Genomic DNA, 21,548 nt, shown 5'->3' with positions numbered 1-21,548 from the left:
AATTTGCATGAAGTAGGAAGCAGGGTGACCTGTTGAATGTGAGGAGGTAAGAGTATAGATGTTTGAAGAGACAAGAGAAGTGTGAGAAAATCATTAGGAGAGTGAGGAAGTGAATGAACATTTAACTTTTTCATTGAGGCTCCTACTTGCATTTTAGGTGGGACAGATCTTGGACATTGCAGGATATTTCGCATTCCAGGATCCCAAATGGCAGGATTACCTACCTAGTCATTCTTACAACTAAGAAAACTTGACTTCACATTTTCAAATCCCTTTAGAACTATTGATTATTGGGCCTTTTGAGGCTAATGATCATGAAAAAGACTAATTAACATGATTATGTGATACTTTTTTTTTCTTAGTTATACTTAATGGTACATGGTTAATGATGTGGTGTGGCCAAGAGGGTTGGATTTAACAGGGTTAGAGTTTTGCTAGGAGAAGAAAAGAGAAGCAATTGCTGGTGTGAATGATAAATGATGGATCACGTAATTTCGGTTGGATAAGGACAGAAGTGAGGGCATGAAAAGGATGAGGGACTGTGAAAGGTGGTAGCATTAGCAATTGTAGGTCCCAGTGGGGCGTGTTTGTCTAAAATAGGAAAGAAGATGAGAACATTGGAGAAAAGGAATACAAGGACTGGAGAAGCCTGAATTTTAGAAGGGTCATCTCTGCGGTTATTAAAATTCTAATATTTATGCCAGAAGTAAAGTTGAGTGTGTCACTGAGCTAAGCACAGTACTAAAGTCCTGAAGGAATGGGATAGGGTTTGGGAGATTAATCCAAGATGGATAAGTCAAATAAGTAATGGAATTTGTGCTTATGGAGGACGAGTCAGAAATTCCCTGTTAGTCACTGTGGTGATGACTGCCATGGAAATAATGGGAAGAGATGGTGACCTTTTGGATGGAACCTCCTTAGATTCTGTGGTTATGGCACTCTAAGGAAGGATAAATTTAGGGTTGAATTCAAATTCTATTGAGCCTCTGCTGAGTGCAGGGTGATGTACTAGGTGCTGTGGAGATAATAATAAATCATATCATTAAAACTGAGTAATAGAAATATAAAGGAAGCTGAAAAAGTGCTGGATGGCTCAAAGGAGGAAGAAATTATATAAACTGAAGTGTTAGGTAAGGCTTCATGGAGGGGTAGATTTGAGATGGGCATTTGATGAATAGAACAATGACAAATCATGATGGCGTAGTGGCTGCAGTCCAGGTAAGGGAATCGTTTAACTTCAAGCTTAGCGGTAGCACATTGCAAGGTGTTCTGGCATAGAGTCATTCTTCCCGTGTTGGCTGGAGCTATGGTGGTGAGAAAAATGACAAGAATTACGATAGGACCTTGGATGCCACTGAATATTTGAGTTTAGTGCCAGTTGCTTAGGTAATTAGTGGTTATCGAAGGTTTTGAAGAGGAGTCTGATGTTCTCAAGGTAAAATTTTCCTCAATGATGGGCTGAAGTGGGAATAGTACAGGAGAGGATGAATCCCCGTAAATGGTAAAACATAGTAAAACAACTTTACACAGTAGTATACAAGACTTCCAAATATGTAAGTATCCTTGAATTATTAGATATCTGTAGTAGTAAAACAAGGATTAAAACAAGATTCCTGTTCCTATGCACTATCCCCCTTTCCCTTTTTAAAAATTAAGACAGGGGTCTCTGTATGTTGGCTAGGCTGGGCATGAACTTCTGAGCTCAAATGACCCTCCCCTGAGCTCAAATGATCCTCCCACCTCAGCCTCCCGAGGGACTATAGACCTGTGTCACTGCACCCAGCCCTTTGTGTTTAATTTAGACGTCTTGCCTCCTTTGTAATTTTTCTTTTGTTGACTTTCCAAATAGCACAGTCTCATTTCCTGCCATCTCTCAGGTTGCTCCTTCTCTGAGTATAGTTGTACTTCTCCTTTTGCTTTTTTTGTATTCATTGGTACACCCACTGCCTTGGCCATTTTGTGGCTTCACATACTAAACTACTGAAAACTCCCAAATTTATATCCTAATCCAGACCTCTCTGCTGAACGCTAGGTCCATATCCAGCTGCCTTCTTAGATGTCTAATAAATACCTCAAATTCAATGTCAACATGTCCAAAGCTGAATTTCTGATCTTATTCCCAAAACCTCCTGTCCCTGGCACCTTCCTTAACTCAGTTGTTCAGGCCAATAACCTTGAAGTCAATCCTGATGCCTCCAGTTCCTTCACACCCCACATCCAATCTATTTGAAATGCTGTGGCTTTTACCTTCAAAATATATCCAGAATATGATCACTAAACCTCCTTAAGTGGCCTCCTTCCTTCCACTCTTATACAGTGTTTTCAACATAGTAACCATAGTGATCTTTTAAAGATATGACTTAGATGTTGTCATTCTGTGCTGAAAACCCTCTAAGGGCTCCCCATCTCAGAGTAAAAGCTACAGTCTTCAAAGTGACCAGAAGGGCCCTAAATTAGGACTTGACAAACTGACCCATGACCAAATTTGGCCCATTGCCTGTTTTTGTATGACCAGTGAGCTAAGAATGGTTTTTATACTTTTAAGTGTTTAAAAAATACCAAAAATTGATATTTTTTTGATGTGAAAATTACATGTAATTCAAATTTCAGTGTCCGTAATTAAGTTTTGTTGGAACAGAGCCACACCCATTTGTTCGCATATTATGTGTGGCTACATTTGCACCACAAAGGCAGAGTTGAGTAGTAGAGACCTTATGGCATGAAAAGCCTGATGTATTTACTGTCTGGCACTTTAAAGAAAAAGTTTGCCAGCCTCTGCCATATATGGTCTGGTCCCCTCACCCCCCCACCTTTCTGTCTTCTCTGCCCTCCTCTCTCCCCCACCCCACTGCAGCCACTTTGGACTCATTATTATTCTTCCACTTAACGCAGGCACACCCTTCCTAAGGACCACTGCTTTAACTCCCCTGCCAGAAGTGCTCAATTCATAGACATCTGCATGGCTGTTCACCCCATCAAGTCTTTGCTTAGGTGCCACCTTTGCAGTGAACCCTTGACTATCTGTTAAAATGGCACTCCCTCTCCATGTGTTATCTGTGTGTGCTTACTCTGTTGCCTCCTCAACTTGCTTCCTCTCTTTTCCAAGCATTTCACACCTTCTAACGTACTGCTTAATTTTCTTATTTTTATATTTATTGTCTTTTGATTATTTCCCTCTTCTGGACTTAAACCACAAGGGCAAGGATTTTTGTCTGTTTTGTTCACTGTTGGTAGCCAAAGTGCCTAGGACAGTGCCTGGGATATTACAGGTGTTCAGTAAATACTTGTTGAAATGCATTGAATTTTTGGTTCTTTCACCAAGTGAGTCATCTGTCTGGCTGAATGTTGTTTTGTCACATAAGGCGCCAGTGATTGGGAAGGGCTAATAACTCTTTATTTTAGTGAAGGGATGTGTTTTTCTGTTATTCACTCTTTTGATTGGTTATTCAATAAAAGCTTTTCCATTTTGCTCATTGACAGTAAATATTCAGGAATCTTATTCTGGTTCGACTTAGCTGGCTCATTCAGTATATTTTAGGTTCGGATTATAGCCATCGCATCTTCTTTGTACATACTGTTAGTTGATAAAAGACCTTTTGGCCTCTGCCCATTATTGCAAGCCTTCAAGTGATATGGTAGAATAGAGCTTTTCCATCATTATAGGTGTTTTTGGGTAAGGAGGAATAGCCGGAATTTGGAACTAGGTGAGGATTTTATATTAGCTATTGACAAGTAATTGATAGGTTTAACCTTCTTGCATGTGCCTTTTTTTTTTTTTTTTACATAAAAAGGAAGCTTCCAGAAGAAAATATTGAAATTCAGTGTTCTTTTCACATTACTATTGCATAGAAATAATGCCACCATGTAGAGAAAGTTGAATTATTTGAAGGGATTTGGGGAGAGTATTGGACTTATATGTATTTGCTCTTACTTTCCTTAGTGTGTTCTTTTTTTTTTTTTCTTTCTGAGATGGAGTCTCACTCCGTTGCCCAGGGTGGAGTGCAGTGGCACGATCTTGGCTCACTGCAACTTCTGCCTCCTGGGTTCAAGTGATTCTCCTGCCTCAGTCTCCTGAGTGGCTGAGATTACAAGCATGTGCCACCACGTTTGGCTGATTTTTGTATTTTTAGTAGAGACAAGATTTCACTATGTTGGCCAGGCTGGCCTTGAACTCCTGACCTCAAGTGATCCACCCACCTCTGCCTCCCAAAGTGCTGGGATTACAGGTGTGAGCCACTGCACCTGGCCCCTTAGTGTGTTCTGAGTTGATTCATCTTTGTATTCTCCATACTACCAAGCATATACATACAAATTAATAGGCAATTAATAAATATATATTTACTTGTAAATCTCACATAATTTATCTTTTTTTCTTTTTTTAATTTTTATTTATTTATTTTTATTATACTTTAAGTTCTAGGGTACATGTGCACAACGTGCAGGTTTGATATATAGGTATACATGTGTCATGTTGGTTTGCTGCACCCATCAACTCATCATTTACATTAGGTATTTCTCCTAATGCTATCCCTCCCCCAGCCCCCCACCCCACGACAGGCCCTGGGTGTGTGATGTTCCTTGCCCTGTGTCCAAGAGTTCTCATTGTTCAGTTCCCACCTATGAGTGAGAACATGCAGTGTTTGGTTTTGTGTCCTTGTGATAGTTTGCTGAGAATGATGGTTTCCAGCTTCATCCATGTTCCTACAAAGGACATGAACTCATCCTTTTTTATGACTGCATAGTATTCCATGGTGTATATGTGCCACATTTTCTTTTTTTTTTTTTAATCATTATTATACTTTAAGTTTTAGGGTACATGTGTACAACGTGCGGGTTAGTTACATATGTATACATGTGCCATGTTGGTGTGCTGCACCCATTAACTCGTCATTTAACATTAGGTATATCTCCTAATGCTATCCCTCCCCCCTCCCCTCACCCCACAACAGGCCCTGGTGTGTGATGTTCCCCTTCCTGTGTCCATGTGTTCTCATTGTTCAATTCCCACCTATGAGTGAGAACATGCGGTGTTTGGTTTTTTGTCCTAGCGATAGTTTGCTGAGAATGGTGGTTTCCAGCTTCATCCATGTCCCTACAAAGGACATGAACTCATCATTTTTTATGGCTGCATAGTATACCATGGTGTATATGTGCCACATTTACTTAATCCAGTCTATCATTGTTGGACATTTGGGTTGGTTCCAAGTCTTTGCTATTGAATCTCACATAGTTTATCTTAAAGTGATCTTCTTGGAGAGACAGAGAGGTGTCTTTTTCTAATTTTTTCTTGCCCATATTTAATATTATAGTTGTGTGGTGGTTCTTTCATGATAAAATAAAGCCTGTTTATTTTTACATAGCTTGTTTTAGAGAGGTGGCTTATATTAGTATTAACAAAGTTGAAGGTTTCCTAGTCAGTTACTGTTTTGAGAGTAAATTTACTGGATTCCATAACAAACTGTTTGCAAAACATTACTTGGGATTTTTAAAGAAAGTATTTTTATATTCTCTCTATTGCATTTCAGGAAAAAAAATCCCTAAATATTTAAGTTTCATAGTTTGAATATAGATAGCATGGTTGTTTGTTAGTTTTGAGATTCTTATTTTTATTTTTGAGATGGAGTCTCACTCTGTCACCCAGGCTGGAGTGCAGTTGTGCGATCTCAGCTCACTGCAAGCTTTGCCTGCTGGGTTCAGGCCATTCTCCTGCCTCAGCCTCCCGAGTAGCTGAGACTACAGGCGCCCACCACCATGCCTGGCTAATTTTTTGTATTTTTTAGTGGAGACGAGGTTTCACCATGTTAGCCAGGATGGTCTCGATCTTCTGACCTTGTGATCCTCCCACCTCGGGCTCCCAGACTGCTGGGATTAACAGATGCGAGCCACCGCACCTGGCCTAGTTTTGAGATTCCCAAAAACTTTGAAAATAAGTTTTTGTGAATTTATTCATAATTGCCAAAATTTGGAATCAATCAAGATGTCCTTCAGTAGTTAAGTGGATAAACTGTGGTATATCCATACAACAGAATATTATTCAGCAATAAAAAGAAATGAGCTATCAATCCATGAAAAGATGGAGAAACCTTAAATGCATATTGCTAAGTGAAAGAAGCTAGTCTCAAAAGGCTACATATGATATATTATTCCAACTACATGACATTCTTGAAAAGGCAAAATTATAGACTGAAAAAAATTAGTGGTTACCAAGGGCTTGGGGGTGGGGAAGGTGGGAAGGTCAAATAGGTGGAGCATAGGGGATTTTCAGGGGTGTTAAATTAAAACGATTTTGTATGATATTGTAATGGTGAATGCATGTCATTTGTAAAAATCCATAGAATGTACAATGCAAAGAGTGAACCCTAATGTAAACTATGAACTTTAGTTAATAATAATGTATCAACATTGGTTTATCAGTGGTAACAAATGTACCACACTAAGGTAATATGTCAAGAACAGGAGAAACTATGTGTGGTGGGTGGTGGGTGGTGGGTGGTGGGTGGTGGGGAGGAGAGGTATATGGGAGTTCTTTCCACTTTCCAGTCAACTTTTCTATAAACCTAAAGCTGCTCTAGAAAATAATGTCCATTAATTGAAAAAAGTGCTCAATTAAAAAGTGACACACATTCCTTTATATATAATGCCACCTTCTGCATAAGCTGTTCTAAGGAGCGCATAGTTAATATTTTTCTAGGCTCAGTTTTTCAGAGAAATTTACATATATCTGATGTATAAACAAAATGTTTCTATTTGACATTAGGAAATTTGAGGTGTGTTTTTTTCCCTGAAACCATTTATTGAGTGTATACTATTTGTAAGATATTATTAGGTATTTTTACATAACCTGTCCATTTAGTTTGGAGTAGATACTAGTCAGCCCATTTCATGGGTGAGAAAACTCTGGCTCAGATAAGGGAAGTGACAAAGCTGATACTTGACTCCAAAGCCTGTGTGTTCTATGGTCACATAGACTTTTTTTTTTTTTTTTTAAATAGCTGAAGTTTGTCCTCTATAGGAAATGTAAGTCCTTTAGAGCCAAAACAATATTAAAGAGGATGGTCTAGATATGAATCTTGGCTCTACTGTTTACTTTATGGTCTTATTTAGGTTGTGTTATCTGTTTATGCTTTAGTTTCCTTATGTGTTAATTGGAGACAGTAATTGAGATTGTTGGGAGGCTTGAGTTAATATATGAAAAGTCTTAGAACAGTGAGTACAAAGTCTTAGAACAGTGAGTACAAAGTCTGAGCTACATACATGTTATCTACTAATTAGTAGTGGAATTATTTCTCATTTTATTAAGAAAGGAAACAGAGACCCAAGGAAATTAAGTGACTCTTTGAGTCACATAACTTCTAAGGTCATATAGCTATTAACTAGCAAAGTTAGTTTTTAAAAAAATTTTAAGACCAGAATTTTATCCACTAAGTTGACTTTTTTTTTTTTTTTAAAAGAAAAACTCTTAAAAGCTATTGTAGTTTCTCCATTTCAGTTTAGAGTAAACCAGATATATTATAAATTTGCCTTTTTTCTCAATCAGATTGATAAATATTGGGGAAAAAGCATTGGTCTGTAATTTAGGTTTCAGACCATGTCTTGTACCTTGTTTGCTGATTCTGTTTCATTTTTAAAATGAGGGTAGAGTCGATCAGATGATTTTTAAGTTTGTTTTATAGCACCAGTAGAACATACACTGAATATACAGTGAATAGAGATACAGTTTTTTTTTTCATGAGTTATTGCACTATGCTATCATACTCTGAAGTTCCCAGAGGTTCTTGATGGTAGGGTAGTTACCCTTCATGCTAAATGACTGTGGAGTGCTGTACTTTTCATATTGGTGACCCATGATTTTTCCACTACATCTGAAGCTGTTTCATAGCATTGTTCTTCCTTTTCTGCCTTCAATCTATTCAATTATTTTGAGACCAGGGTCTTGCTCTGTTGCTCAGGCTGGAGGGCAGTGGCATGTTCATGGCTCACTGCAGCCTCACCCTACTGGGCTCAAGTGATCCTTCCACCTCAGCCTCCTGAGCAGCTGGGACTACAGGCATGTGCCACTATGCCCACCTAATTTGTTGTTAATTTTTTTGGTAGAGATGGGGTCTCACTGTGTTGCCCAGGCTGGTCTTGAATTCCTAGGCTCAAGTGATCCTCCTGGCCTCAGCCTCCCAAAGTGCTGGGATTACAGGCGTGAGCCACCACGCCTGGCTGGCTCCACATTTTTTTTTTTTTTTTTTTTTTGAGACAGAGTCTTGCTTTTTCGCCCAGGCTGGAGTGTAGTGGTGTGATCTTGGCTGACTGCAAGCTCCGCCTCCAGGGTTCACGCCATTCTTCTGCCTCAGCCTCCTGAGTAGCTGGGACTACAGGCACCCGCCATCATGCCCGGCTAATTTTTTTGCATTTTTAGTTTTTGTATTGTTAATTTGTATTGTTAGTTTCACCATGTTAGCCAGGATGGTCTAGAACTGGCTTCACTAATATAAAGAAAGTTTGTGTACTTTGTTTCAGTTGTTGACTGAACACATAGCAATCCTTTTTGGCTGCTGGATTCACAGCTCAATATTGACTAGCTGAATCCCTTAGAATGGAGTAGGGTTGGGAATGGGAGATGCTGAAGACTTTAGTTACATAGTAAGGTCTTTATAGGAAAGGTATAATTTTAGTATTGTATTTAGTATTATGTTATTTAGATGGAGCATTTTTGAGATATCTCTTACTGTGGGACCATATTTTGATCCCTGTTTTTTGGTTGTCCAAAAGGATCCCATGAATTGCAGCACTTGTGCATTCCTTCCTTAATGTGATATGAGTAATAATAAAGTAAGTCCCATTTATTAGAATCTCTTCTGTTAAATAGTATCATTATTTTTTTTAAAGAGATAGGGTATCGCTTTGTTGCCCAGTCTGGTCTCAAACTTCTGGCTTCAAGCAATCCTCCCGTCTTGGCCTCCCAAAGCACTGGGATTACAGGCATGAGTCACCTCACTTGGCCTAACATAATATTAAGAAACTGTTACTGACAATAGGGTGTTTCCTTATTAAAGGAAATTTAATTTAAAGGAAAGATATTTAAATGAAGAGAAAGTTATTTTCTTTGTGAGTTTATATGATATATGGTATGTAAATTATGTCCTCTTATAGCCACATAGTTAAAGCATGTGCTGTGTTTTGTTCTGTTTTTCTTTTTTTTTTAATTTTTTTCTCCTTTTCTTGTAGCTAGGTTTATAATATAAGTATTTCATCAGTGCTCAGAAAAGTTTATGTTTACTCTGTCTGGAATAAAATCTCATAAAGGTGGAACAAAATAGGTAACAACGATTAGGCCTCTGGATAGAAATAATACTGTGGAAATCTGGTGAGGGACATCCAGGGGTAATGAAGTCAGGATCTAGTGAATATTCAGGAGTCTGGCATAGCAGTGCATACAGGCCCAGGGATAAATAGGGTCTTTTGGGAGTTAGGAAGTAGAGCCAAAAAAGCATTCTGAATTTTAGGCTGAAAAAAATTAAAGAACAAACATTGTGCCAACATGTACTCTTTAATGGCAGTATCCAATGTAAAAGCATCATGGAATAATCATTGGTATTGTTATATTTTCAGGTGTCTTTACTGAATTTTCAGATGGGTCTGAGTAATGCAAATTTCTAATTGAAAATCTGATAGTTAACTGCAACTTGTTCCCATCAGTGGTAGTATTACTCTTTCAGGTGGTGCTTCTTGACTGAATCTCTTTGCAAATGTATTTATCTCATTGAGTGCTAGTCAGCCAGCTGCCACATTGTAGCTACAGGAGGCTTACTTTTCTGGCCATATCACCTAGGCTCCTGGGCCCAGGCCTTCAAAAGATGTGTTAGCTTTTTGTTTGAACTGAGGGAATTTTCCTCTATTGAGTTTATTTCTTTTTAATCAGGAACATGTTTGTGGGCTGCACACTCAGATTGGAGGCTAATAGTAAATAAGCATTTTTGAAGTTGTTTTCCTCTTCTCTTGCAGGTGTGTTCCAGAGAACAAGCCTTCAGACATATTTGCTATATTGACGCTGAGCTGTCAGGGGACTCAGGCTTATGAGGAGATATTGTTACACAAAACAGTGTCTAGTGAAGACGACAAGAAAGAGGGGAAAGGATCGGAAAAAGAAGCTAAAATACTATAGAAAACCATGGTAGGTTATTGTGGATATTTTCATAATTTAGTTACAGAAGACTCCAGTAATTTAAAATTGGAAATGTTAACAGTGAGGGCGAATGAAAAACAATGGTGTTAATTTTTGGCTTTAGTGTATCATATAAAGATGGCACTCTACTATTCAAAGCGAATGAATTCAGATTTATTACAAGCCCTGTAAACCACAAGGTAGGGCCCCATGAGCCTGTAGGCCATGAATTATTAAAACAAAGGAGGAAATGCTCATAAATAATATTTTCTAATAAAACTGGCATTAGCAAACTGATACAAATAGCTAGGTTTTTAACTTTAAGTTCAGTTTTTTTCTTGTGGAAATTAAAAATTCTGAACCAGTCCTTTAATTAGTGATATGAATGATGTAGAAGTTTATAATATGTGTGAATGTTTAACTGAAAAAGCCACCTCTTTTTCATACTTTTAAAGTAATAGGGTCAAGTGCTGAGTATAGTAGGGGCACTGAATTGAGAATTAAAGAAACCTTGCTTTTTGGGAAGAGTTCAGACTTGAATTGAATTTGTGATGTTAGATGAGCTCATAGTCTGTGGTGCCTAGGCTTTTAATTGGTAAAATGTGCTGATTTTTTTTTCCCTTAGTATTATGAGTTCTGGAGGGTGTTATGTGAATTTTTTTTTTCCTAAGTATAAGCGAGAAAAGGTTTCTTTTTATTTATTTATTTATTTTTTTAAAGACGGAGTCTCACCCTGTCGCCCGGGCTGGAATGCAATGGCGCAATCTCGGCTCACTGCAACCTCCGTCTCCCAGGTTCAAGCAATTCTCCCTGCCTTAGCCTCCCGAGTAGCTGGGATTATAGGTGCCCGCCACCATGCCCAGCTAATTTTTTGTATTTTTAGTAGAAACAGGGTTTCGCCATGTTGGCCAGGTTGGTCTCAAACTGACCTCAGGTGATCCACCCACCTCAGCCTCCCAAAGTGCTGGGATTACAAGCATCAGCCACCGTGCTTGGCCAAGATTTTAAAAACACATTACCAACGAGAGAAAAAGCAGAAAATATTAATCACCAGTATGATTATTTGGAATATGTTGTTTAGCCGGTCTGTTGGTGATGATTTTTTTGATTTTTTGTTTTGTTTTGTTTTGTTTTGTTTTGAGACAGGATCTTGCTCTGTCCTGCAGGCTGGAGTGCAGTGACATGATCATAGCTCACTGCAAACTCCAACTCCTTGGGCTCAAAGGATCTTCCTGCCTCAAGCCTCCCAAGTAGCTTGGCCTTATAGGTGCATGCCACCACATCTGGCAAATTTTTAAATTTTTTGTAGAGACAGGGTTTTGCTTTGTTGCCCAGGCTGGTCTGGAACGCCTTGGCTCAAGGAACCCTGCTGCTGCCTTAGCCTTCCAAAGTGCTGGGATTATAGGCATGAGGCACTGTGCCCAGCCTGGTGGTGTTTCTTTAAATGTTACTTGCTTTTAAAAATCTTTGTGCCAAGGATTATAACTTAATCAGCTGACTCCTTAGAGAAGAAATTCTGATATTTTAGATCTAGATTGTGGGAACAAATGTTAATTTGGGATTTTCCCTGTCATTTTAGTTATGTGGTGAAATGTGAAAAAAACCACACTGATTCTTTTATATCTTACCATGTGAATTATTTACCTCTCATTCCGCTCATTTCTTATAGTCTTGATATTCTTACAACTAAAAGAAATGCTTTATTATTTGTCAGAGTGGATGAAGATGTCTTCCTTAGTTTATACTTTTTAAATTCAGCTTAGATTTTCTGGTGTATAAATTTTGTGTTTTTATATAATTTAATTGATGAATATTTTCTGGTATCTCTTATTACTTGCTTTTTAGATCTCAGATTACAATGAGAATTTTCTCTTTCTGCATGGTTCTTCTGATTTAATTTTTTGTCTTTTTTTTTTTTTTTTTTTTAAAGAAATGGAGTCTCACTCTGTTGCCCAGGCTGGAGTGCAATGGCACGATCTCAGCTCACTGCAACCTCTGCCTCCCGGGTTCAAGTGATTCTCCTGCCTCAGCCTCCTGAGTAGCTGGGACTGCAGGGGTGTACCACCATACCTGGCTAATTTTTGTATTTTTAGTAGAGATAGGGTTTCACCATGTTGTCCCAGGCTGGTCTTGAACTCCTTGACCTCTGATGATCCACCCTCCTCGTGAACCAAGGTGTTGGGATTACAGGCGTGACCCACTGTGCCCAGTCTGATTTATTTTTTTAATACTTAAAATCTGTTTAGAGCTTATTTGAGTAAATAAGATTTCTCTGCATTTCTTCAATTTTTCCTGTTACTGTTTTGTTTTTGTTTTTTTTTTTTTTTTTTTTTGAGACGAAGTTTTGCTCTTGTTGCCCAGGCTGGAGTGCAATGGCGTGATCTCAGCTGACTGCAACCTCCGCCTCCTGGGTTCAAGCAATTCTCCTGCCTCAGCCTCCCAAGTAGCTGGGATTACAGGCATGCACCACCATGCCTGGCTAAATTTATATTTTTAGTAGAGACGAGGTTTCTTCATGTTGGTCAGACTGGTCTTGAACTCCCGACCTCAGGTGATCTGCCTGCCTTGGCCTCCCAAAGTGCTGGGATTACAGGCATGAGCCACTGTGCCTGGCCTGTCACTGTTGTTTCATAGTGCTTATCCTGTCACATCCAGTAGAATATTAGATGTAACATTTTTAGATTTAACATTGGCAGTCTGTATTATTTGTGTGATAAATGACAAATGTTTATGTAATGTAGCAATATGCAGTTTTGCTCAGGTGTGGCCGGTGTGCAGGACTAGGTAATTTAGCAAGTACATGAGCCTAGCTAACAGCCTAGCATTTCCAACTCTATGGCTCTTTTGTTCTCTAGTACTTACTTTGGGATAGATGAATATATCTCACTAAGTGTTTAAAAAATTTGTTTCTTTGTGGCAAACTGCACCAGTTGGAAAACTGGTTGTGGATGTTGAGCAAGAAAGACATCTAGAACAGATGATTTTTATTGAGAAAAAGAAAAGCTTTGTAATCTATTTTAGCTCTGTTTTCATATAATGATAGAGGTTTTCAAATGATTACCTTTTCAACCAAAGTTTTCTTTGCTTTATAGAGGACAGTGACACTATAGTGTTAATTTACTGTTATCCAAAAATAATGTGATTTTTAAACATAGATATTCAAACAAGAACAAAAGAGGCAAGACTGTTCATAAAAAATTGAGAATGTTTTAGTTTGCGATGGACTTCAAAATATTTACCATGTACTAACACATAAATTTCATGTAAGTAAAGACAGTATAACCAGCTTTTAAATGGAATATTTTAGGCTTTATGGAAAACTCACTAAGTTATCCTTGTTCATTTGGCTGTGTATTGGTATAAGTGTCTTCGTGATATTTGTAAATTTGGAAAAATTTAAAGGTTTTGGATGTGTGACTCATGAGTGTATAGAATCTACTCTGTTAAATTTTTATGAAATTCATTCCTTTTCTGGGTTCTGGTCTGTTCCACTGATTTGATATTTGATTTTAGTTAATGGTACCTACCACCCATCGATCTTTGTAGAGTATTTCTTGATACTCTCATTTATGTTTTTCCCCAAATGAGCTTTAAAATGATTTTTGTTGAGATTTAAGTAAATCAATCCTGAGGAGATTTTGATTGAGAATATAATATATTTGTAAATTAGCTTGTCATTTTGCAGTATGTATTTTTCCCACTCTGCATTTGGAATGTCTCCCACTAGTATATTTAAAAAATTAAAGGCCTTGCACCAAAGGTTTGAATGTCAAATAGTGAACACTATTTTAATGTTTTTTTTAATAGTTTTCTTACAGTGTTCACAGATAACTTTTTATTTTGTATTATTCTATATTATGAAATCCTAAATTCTAAAATTTAAATAGAGACCTTGGGTCTTACTCTGTTGCCCAGGTTGGAGTGCAGTGACACAGTGGTAGCTCACTTAACCTCGAACTCCTGGGCTCTAAGGATCTTCCTGCCTCAGCCTCCTGAGTGGCTAGGACTATAGGTGCCCGCTACCATGTCCAGCTAATTTTTTTAATGTTTTGGAGAGATTGGATCTTGCTACATTACCCAGGCTGGTCTCCAACTTCTGGCCTTCAAGTGATCCTCCCACCTCAGCCTCCCAAAATGGTGGGATTATAGGCATGAGCCACCATGCCCAGCCCTGAAATCTCAATTTTCTAAGGTTATAAGTCTTTGGCAGTTTGGAAAGGTTAGAAGTCTTCGGCAGTTTATGAGTCACTCACCATCCTGCATTTCTGGGACTCTCTTGAAGCTAAGAAGTATCTAATTCTTGCAGATGATGTGTGATGTGGATGACATTTGTTGAAGTAGTATTCAGAATGTGTAGGTTCAGCTAAAAGATAACTTTATTCATTTATTTATTTATTTAGAGACAGAGTTCACTCTGTTGCCCAGGCTGGAATGCAGTGGTGTGATCTCGGCTCACTGCAACCTCTGCCTCCTCAGTAGCTGGGACTATAGGTGCATGCCATGACACCCGGCTAATTTTTTTATTTTTAGTAGAGACGGGGTTTTACCATGTCGGCCAGGCTGGCCTCAAACTCCTGACCTCAAGTGATCTGCCCACCTCGGTCTCCCAAAGTGCTGAGATTACAGGCATGTGCCCCTGTGCCTGGCCAAGATAACACTATTTATAAATAATGCCAAGAGTGACTGAAGTGAACCTTACCAAAACATGAGTGGAAGATCTCTTGTTTTCTGGTGAGGAGTTCAGTAGAATGGGATTTTACTTCCCACTCTTGAGCAGTTTTTTCTTTTTTCAGTATTAACTGTTTCACAGTAGACAGTCAGTGCTATGGGTTGGCTAAAGATATAGTTGTATATCATCTTTTTCAGGTGATGTTTCTTTTGTTGAAGTAATTGTTTTCATTCTCCTTCTAACAGAGATCTATTCGATCTTTTGCTAATGATGATCGCCATGTTATGGTGAAACATTCAACAATCTATCCATCTCCGGAGGAACTTGAAGCTGTTCAGAATATGGTATCTACTGTTGAATGTGCTCTTAAACATGTCTCAGATTGGTTGGATGAAACAAATAAAGGCACAAAAACAGAGGGTGAGACAGAAGTGAAGAAAGATGAGGCCGGAGAAAACTATTCCAAGTGAGTGTGGACTGACCTCTGGGACGCTGTGCTACAGTGCACAGCAAAGCTCTAAGCTCTGTTGGATTGAGTGTGTGTTACACTGTTTTTTGGATTTTGTCTTATGCATATATGAGACTATAACCAAGGAAGTAAATGTTACATGGAGATTTTTCTGAGTTAAATTTGAAAGGAAAGCAAGTAAAGAATAAAGATTAGAGCCAGAGAAAGAAAATGGACCTGTTTAGGATCCCTTTTGAGAGAACACCAAGTTCTTTAAAATCATTATGTTTGAAAGTTACGATGTTTTTCCTGTGTTGATTCAGCCTCCTAAATTTTGAAATAAATAGTAGTGTTTTTGATCTCTGGGGAGATCATAAAATATCATTTTTGTAAGGCATTTAAAAATCCTTGTGTAGAAGAAAGAGTGGAGGAAAATATATTTTAAAGGTATTTTTGACTGTATCTATTTCACTGATTCCCAGGAATTTAGCAGTGTCTTGCATATCATAACTGCTCTTTGTATATTTGTGGATTGGATAAAGATCTAATGGGACCCACACCCTTCAACAATTATAGTAGCATATTCTAAGTGTGACAATAATAGAGTAGTGAAACTGAAATGGTACCTGGAGTTAGATCATTAATCTTTTTATGCCAGGCTAAGCTTAAAGTTACTGTTTTGAGCAGTTGTCACTATGATTGGAATAAGTGTCTAACTTTGAAAGATGGAGCTCATTTGACTATACTGTATGAATAAAAACATTGCTTTGGCTATAATTTGTAAATGAAAGAGGTTACAGATTTTTTGCAGCTTTTAACTTTAAATCAATGTGATAAGTAAATAATAGTAGGAAAGTATTGATGGATTTTCTTCACTGAAAGATAGTATAACTTTTTTTATCTTCATATCGAAGATAATCAGTGTGTCAGTTTTATTGCTGAAGAGCATAATTTTTTTTAACTATTTACAGGCAGTTTATACATTGTGTCTGGTCATAGTCTTGTCAGTTTGAAGGTTCTTGGAAATGTGTAATTTTTCTTGTATATGATGTCTGTACAAATGTTACTGTTAGATTTGGAGTTCATGTTCATTAGTAATGTTATCTAATTATTTAGTTCTACATGTATCTCAGCTCTTGTGCAAGTTAGTCATGTATTCCAGATTTAAATTGTACTTTGCTACATGTTTATGTCATGTTAAAAACTTTTTTTATTGTGGTAAAATATATAACATAAGATTTGCTATTTTTACTAATTTTAAGTATACATTTCAGTGAAGTTTATGTCTTTTTAATACATTTTCTAATTTTGTTTCTTCTCAAGCCTGGCATATTTTGGAAAGCACTCCTATAGACTTGCTTAACTGGATGAGGTCTGTGATTTAAAGACTTGTACAGGATAATATACTCCACACTTTTATTTGAAGTTTTATTTTTATTTTTATTTTTTTAGAGAGAGGGTGCTCTGTTGCCTAGGCTGGAGTGTAGTGGTGTGATCATAGCTTATTGTAGCCTTGAACTCCTGGGCTCAAGTGATCCTCCTACATCAGCCTCTTGAATAGCTAGGACTATAAGTGTGTGCCATCATGCCTGGCTAATTTAAAAAAAAGAGTTTTGTTTGGAGAGACAGAGTCTTGCTGCATTGCCCAATCTGGTCTCGAATTCCTGACCTCAAGCTATCCTCCTGCCTTGGCCTCCCAAAGTGCTGAGGATTACAGACATAAGCCACCATGCCAGGCCTGGATTTTATACTTCTGTGTGTGGATGCTCTTGGTTGTCTATGTACAGACCCTGGGTGAGCCCTTGCCTGTGATCCTTCCCCTGTGGTGGAACTCAAGGAGTGCAGAACGATTCTGTTCTTATATCAGAGGCTGGCGTGTATTCCAACGACAGAGTTGTGTTCTGGTGATAAACATATATTGTGTGCCTGGTGAGTGTTAACCACTCTGAAGGACACAGAGATGGGTGGGGGGTAGCTTGTATTTATTAAGCAATTAAGCATTTTCCGTTGCCAGGCACGGTTAGGCAGCTTTTGCCTATGCTGTCTTAATTTAACTTAATGCTTTACCTTTTTAAAAACGGATTCAAAAGTCAAATAACTTATACAAGGTCCTACAATATGTATTATTAGGAATATTAGAATTCTGTTTTTAATTTTAACAAATTTACATATAGTAAATTCAAATACATTGGGTTACTTGCTTTACAATAACCGCTATGTTCCAATTTTTAAATTCAAATTCAGAACTGTTTGAATTAGGAATTGATTTTCTGCTCAAACATGCTGTCTTCTACCTGTGGGCTGATAAGACCAAGTATATCATAATTATGGTTTAGAATTTAATAACTGAGCTAATAATAGCTACTGTTTATTGAGTGCCAACTCTTGTACCACAGTACTTTTCCTCCTGTCTTGCAACAAATCTGCCAGTCTCTAATATTATTATCCTCCTTTCTCCACTCCTGTTTTACCTGTGAAATTTCCTATGCTCCAGGCTTGCTTATAAAAAAAAAGAGTGACTCAGAATCATTAACAAACTTTAACTTGCTTAAGGCTACTTAGTAAATATGTGTGGTTGAACCAGGACTCATATTCAAGTTTCTCTGACTGCAGATCCAGTTTTCTTAGCATCTATGCTTCAGTTTCCTGTGAATAACATGTGAAAGTACAGAGCAGGGAGAGACGATGATGTGCTGGTTCTGGAAATCTGCAAAAGCTCCATGAAGGAGGTAGCACTTGAAATAGGCTCAGAGGATGGATGGGGGTAGGGTTTTGGCAGGTGGTGAAAGTGAAAGAAAAAAATAAATCTCAGCACCGATCTAGGTATGAGAAAGTATAGAACTGTTTAAGGAATAATAACTGTTGTTTATTGAGCTGTTAATATCTGTTGGGCTCTGGCCAAAGTTTGTTACATATATTCTCACTACCATTCTGTGAGAAAGGTATTATTCCTGTTTTACAAATGAGGAAGCAGGCTCAAAAGAAGTCAAGTTATTTGAAATTTGTCCAGTGTCACACAGTAAGTAGCAGAGCCAGGATTTGAACCAGGAAGCGATGCCATTTTCTAAATTGCTTTCCAATATGGTAAGTGTCCAAGTGTTCAGTGGGACACCAGTAAATTAGTAGGTAGAGTATTATCCAATCAGTGCCTTTGGAAGATTATTCTGGTTGCTGTATACAGTACTTTGGAGATGACAGAGGTCAGAAAGACCAGTAAGGAGAAGATTATTGAGGTGGTCTACGTGAGAGGTAATAAAAGCCTGAAGAAACTGGTTTGCAAGTTTGATGATGATTATAGAGGGATAATTTATAAACCATCACAATATTAGACTTGGAAGAATGAGAGGACAAGGATACAGAGGAAGAAGAAATCAAAGATGACTGACTCTCTATTGTTAATATCAGACAATTGCCTATACTTGGTCACCTGCTTTAAAATGCTTTTTATTTCTATATTTATACCACCTTTATCGTTTTTCATTGATTTAATGTTTATTGAATCTCTATAAGTGTGCCAGGCACTGAACCCATGGCTGGATTATTTATAACTTCCTTTCTAGTTTCCACTGCCACAATTTGTTTCTCTCCCTTCTCCCTTTCCATTTTATTCTCAACTCTGCTGATTCTTGCCCAACTCTGCTGATTCTTTGCTTATAGCTAGAATGACTGTTTCCCATCTAGGTAGATCAAGATTCTGCTGAAGTCAGACTTTCAGTTTGCCTTGCTTGACATCTCTAATTTTGACCTCTCCCTTTTCTGAACTTGGGAAGCAATCATATAATGTAAGGGACCTGAATGTTGTGGTCAAAACAACTGAGGTTTGAATTTAGGCTTTGCCATTTTACTTTCTTGGTGAACTTGAACAATTAACTTTTCTGAGGCTCACATTTCTTGTCTTCCAAATGGAGGCTTGTGGTGAGATTTAAATGAGAATATGTGACACCTGTTTGTGCTCAGATGTTACTTTCTCTTCCCCTTTTAAATAGGGCACTTAAACTGTTACTGCTTTTGTTGCTTAACTACAGAGTAAGCCTCAGGAGCAGGAGAGACTGTAACTTCTGTAATATGTTTGCCATACTCAAACACTTGCTTATTTGTTGAAAGACGGTTAAGCTTAGTTAATATTTTCATTTGTGATTAAGGGAAATGAACCAATAAAATCAAGGATAGATGAGCACTTTTCTTATGCACCATTTATGACTTGATGTTCTTTGAGTGTTTGCTCTTTTAGCTGCTCCTGGATTTGGAATGCATATGCTGGCAGTTTATCTTTCCTTCCTTAGCTCTATACTTTTGTCACATTTTTCTGCTTTCTCCGTAAGCTGATATAGAAAGGGAGGCAGTTTAGAATGATATAGTTGGGAGGAACTTTAGCTCATCTAGCCAATAGTCATTTTACTGTTGTGGATACTGAGTCAGCAGGCACTATGAGTAGAATCCAGGTCTTTTAGATTTCTGTGCTGATGTTGTTTCTCAATATACAGTGGTATTCATGTTCCTCACAAATTGCCTAATTACTACTAAAACAGAAGGAAGTTTATTTTTATTTTTTGAGACAAGGTCTCATTCTGTCACCCACTCTGTAGTGCAGTGGTGCAAACATGGTTCAGTGCAGCCTCAACTCCTGGGCTCAAACAATCCTCTCTCTATTGCTTCTTGAATAGCTGGCACTACAGGTGCATGCCACTACACCTGGCTAATTGTTTTACATTTTTTGTGGCGACAGGGTGTTACTGTGTTGCCCAGGTTGGTCTTGAACTACTGGGCTCAAATGATCCTCCTGCCTTGACCTCCCAAAGTGTTGGGATTACAGGCATGAGCCACTGCACCTGGCCAGAAGGAAATGTAAAAAGAACAATTTGAAAAAATATTTAAGAGAATACAGTATTTTTGAGTTTTCTTAAGCAGTATAAATGTAGTAAAGAATTACAAGATCTATAGTATGAAATACGTTCCCCATTGACTCCTTGAGGGAAGATAGATACTTTATAAGCCTCAAATCTGAGACTTAATTTTGTGGATACTTGGGTGTCTGGATTTACATACTCCCTTATCAGTTCATAAGGGTATTCAGGAAGCCAAGTGATGATTAAGTTATAGTTTGGGAAATAGGTTGTGAAAGTAATCATGCAGACTTTTATTTTTAGGGATCAAGGTGGTCGGACATTGTGTGGTGTAATGAGGATTGGCCTGGTTGCAAAAGGCTTGCTGATTAAAGATGATATGGACTTGGAGCTGGTTTTAATGTGCAAAGACAAACCCACAGAGACCCTGTTAAATACAGTCAAAGATAATCTTCCTATTCAGATTCAGGTGAGTACAGTTTAACTGCACCTCTAGGCAAACTTGTAAAAAGGTGAAATAGGTAGTGACTTTGAAAAAATTATTAACCAGAATTGCTAATAGCTAATAGGATAGACACAGACAAAATGAGTACTGCTACTCTGGGTCAATGACTAATTCATCACAGTTAAAGCAAACTTCTGGTGATTTGTACTCAGGATATATTTACCAAATTAAGATGGCCATTAAGGTACCATCTTAAACTTTTCCGTTGTATCTTGCTGAGAATCTTCATTTTTTCCAGACTAGGTCTCACCATTATAAAGTTCTTGGAAGGGTTGGTATAATGCAGAAAATAATTGGAAGATTGAAAACAGCCTAGACTAGATACTTTCTAGAGACTAAGAGACTTTCTTATCAATGAGAGACTTTCTCATAGATAGTAATTTTTAAAACTGAAGACTCAGTTAATTTGCCACCTCTTTGTTCTGTTAATGGGAAATCACTGTTCATTTCTTGTCTCCAAACCTTTTTTACACTGGGATGCATTTAGAAAAATATGATGTTGGCATGTTCCCTGGAGGATGCTGCTGAAGGCTGAAGGCTCCTCAGGGATGAAGGTAACCATTCTGGGGTTCTGGTCATTCTAGGACCTGCCCTGCCAGCCTACCCCAAGGACTCATTGCATCACTGATTGGGAGTTTGTGATCATCCTCAGTTTCAGATGCATATTGTCTGTGGTCCAATTAAATTACAGCTTTTGATAATTTTATATTAGTTTGTCTTCATATCAATGTCACAGAAATAGATGTTGGTCCATAGGTCCAAACTTGTGAATTGTTGAATGCTCCCCTCCGCCACTCACTTTTTAAAATTTAGTTTCTTTTGTTAGTATATCTTTTAAAAGGGGTCTTTTTTTCAAGATGTATGAATTCTAAGTTTGTTTTTATTAGCTTTATTACTAGATCATTTTCTTTCATATTCACCAGCTGACC

The 21,548-nt window shown here is 37.9% G+C and overlaps 1 protein-coding gene across 7 annotated transcripts in view; it reads left to right on the top strand.

Moving 5' to 3' along the window:
• STRBP (spermatid perinuclear RNA binding protein) overlaps positions 1 to 21,548 on the top strand; it is a 159,020-nt gene that overhangs the window by 74,027 nt on the left and 63,445 nt on the right. For all 7 annotated transcript variants that reach the window (XR_010123368.1, XR_008504701.2, XR_010123367.1 and 4 more), the window contains 3 exons: positions 9,994 to 10,162; positions 15,068 to 15,288; positions 20,418 to 20,583. Coding sequence is in view for 4 of the 7 variants with exons in the window: in XM_063649923.1 (XP_063505993.1) it covers positions 10,160 to 10,162; positions 15,068 to 15,288; positions 20,418 to 20,583 (390 nt within the window). In the remaining 3 variants the exon portion in view is untranslated. The remainder of the gene's footprint in view (positions 1 to 9,993; positions 10,163 to 15,067; positions 15,289 to 20,417; positions 20,584 to 21,548) is intronic.

This window comes from Pongo pygmaeus, chromosome 13, assembly GCF_028885625.2.
Source record: "Pongo pygmaeus isolate AG05252 chromosome 13, NHGRI_mPonPyg2-v2.0_pri, whole genome shotgun sequence".
Classification (NCBI taxonomy): domain Eukaryota; kingdom Metazoa; phylum Chordata; class Mammalia; order Primates; family Hominidae; genus Pongo; species Pongo pygmaeus.
The sequence above is the reverse complement of the archived record's forward strand: the minus strand, read 5'-3'. Positions and strand labels throughout refer to the sequence as shown.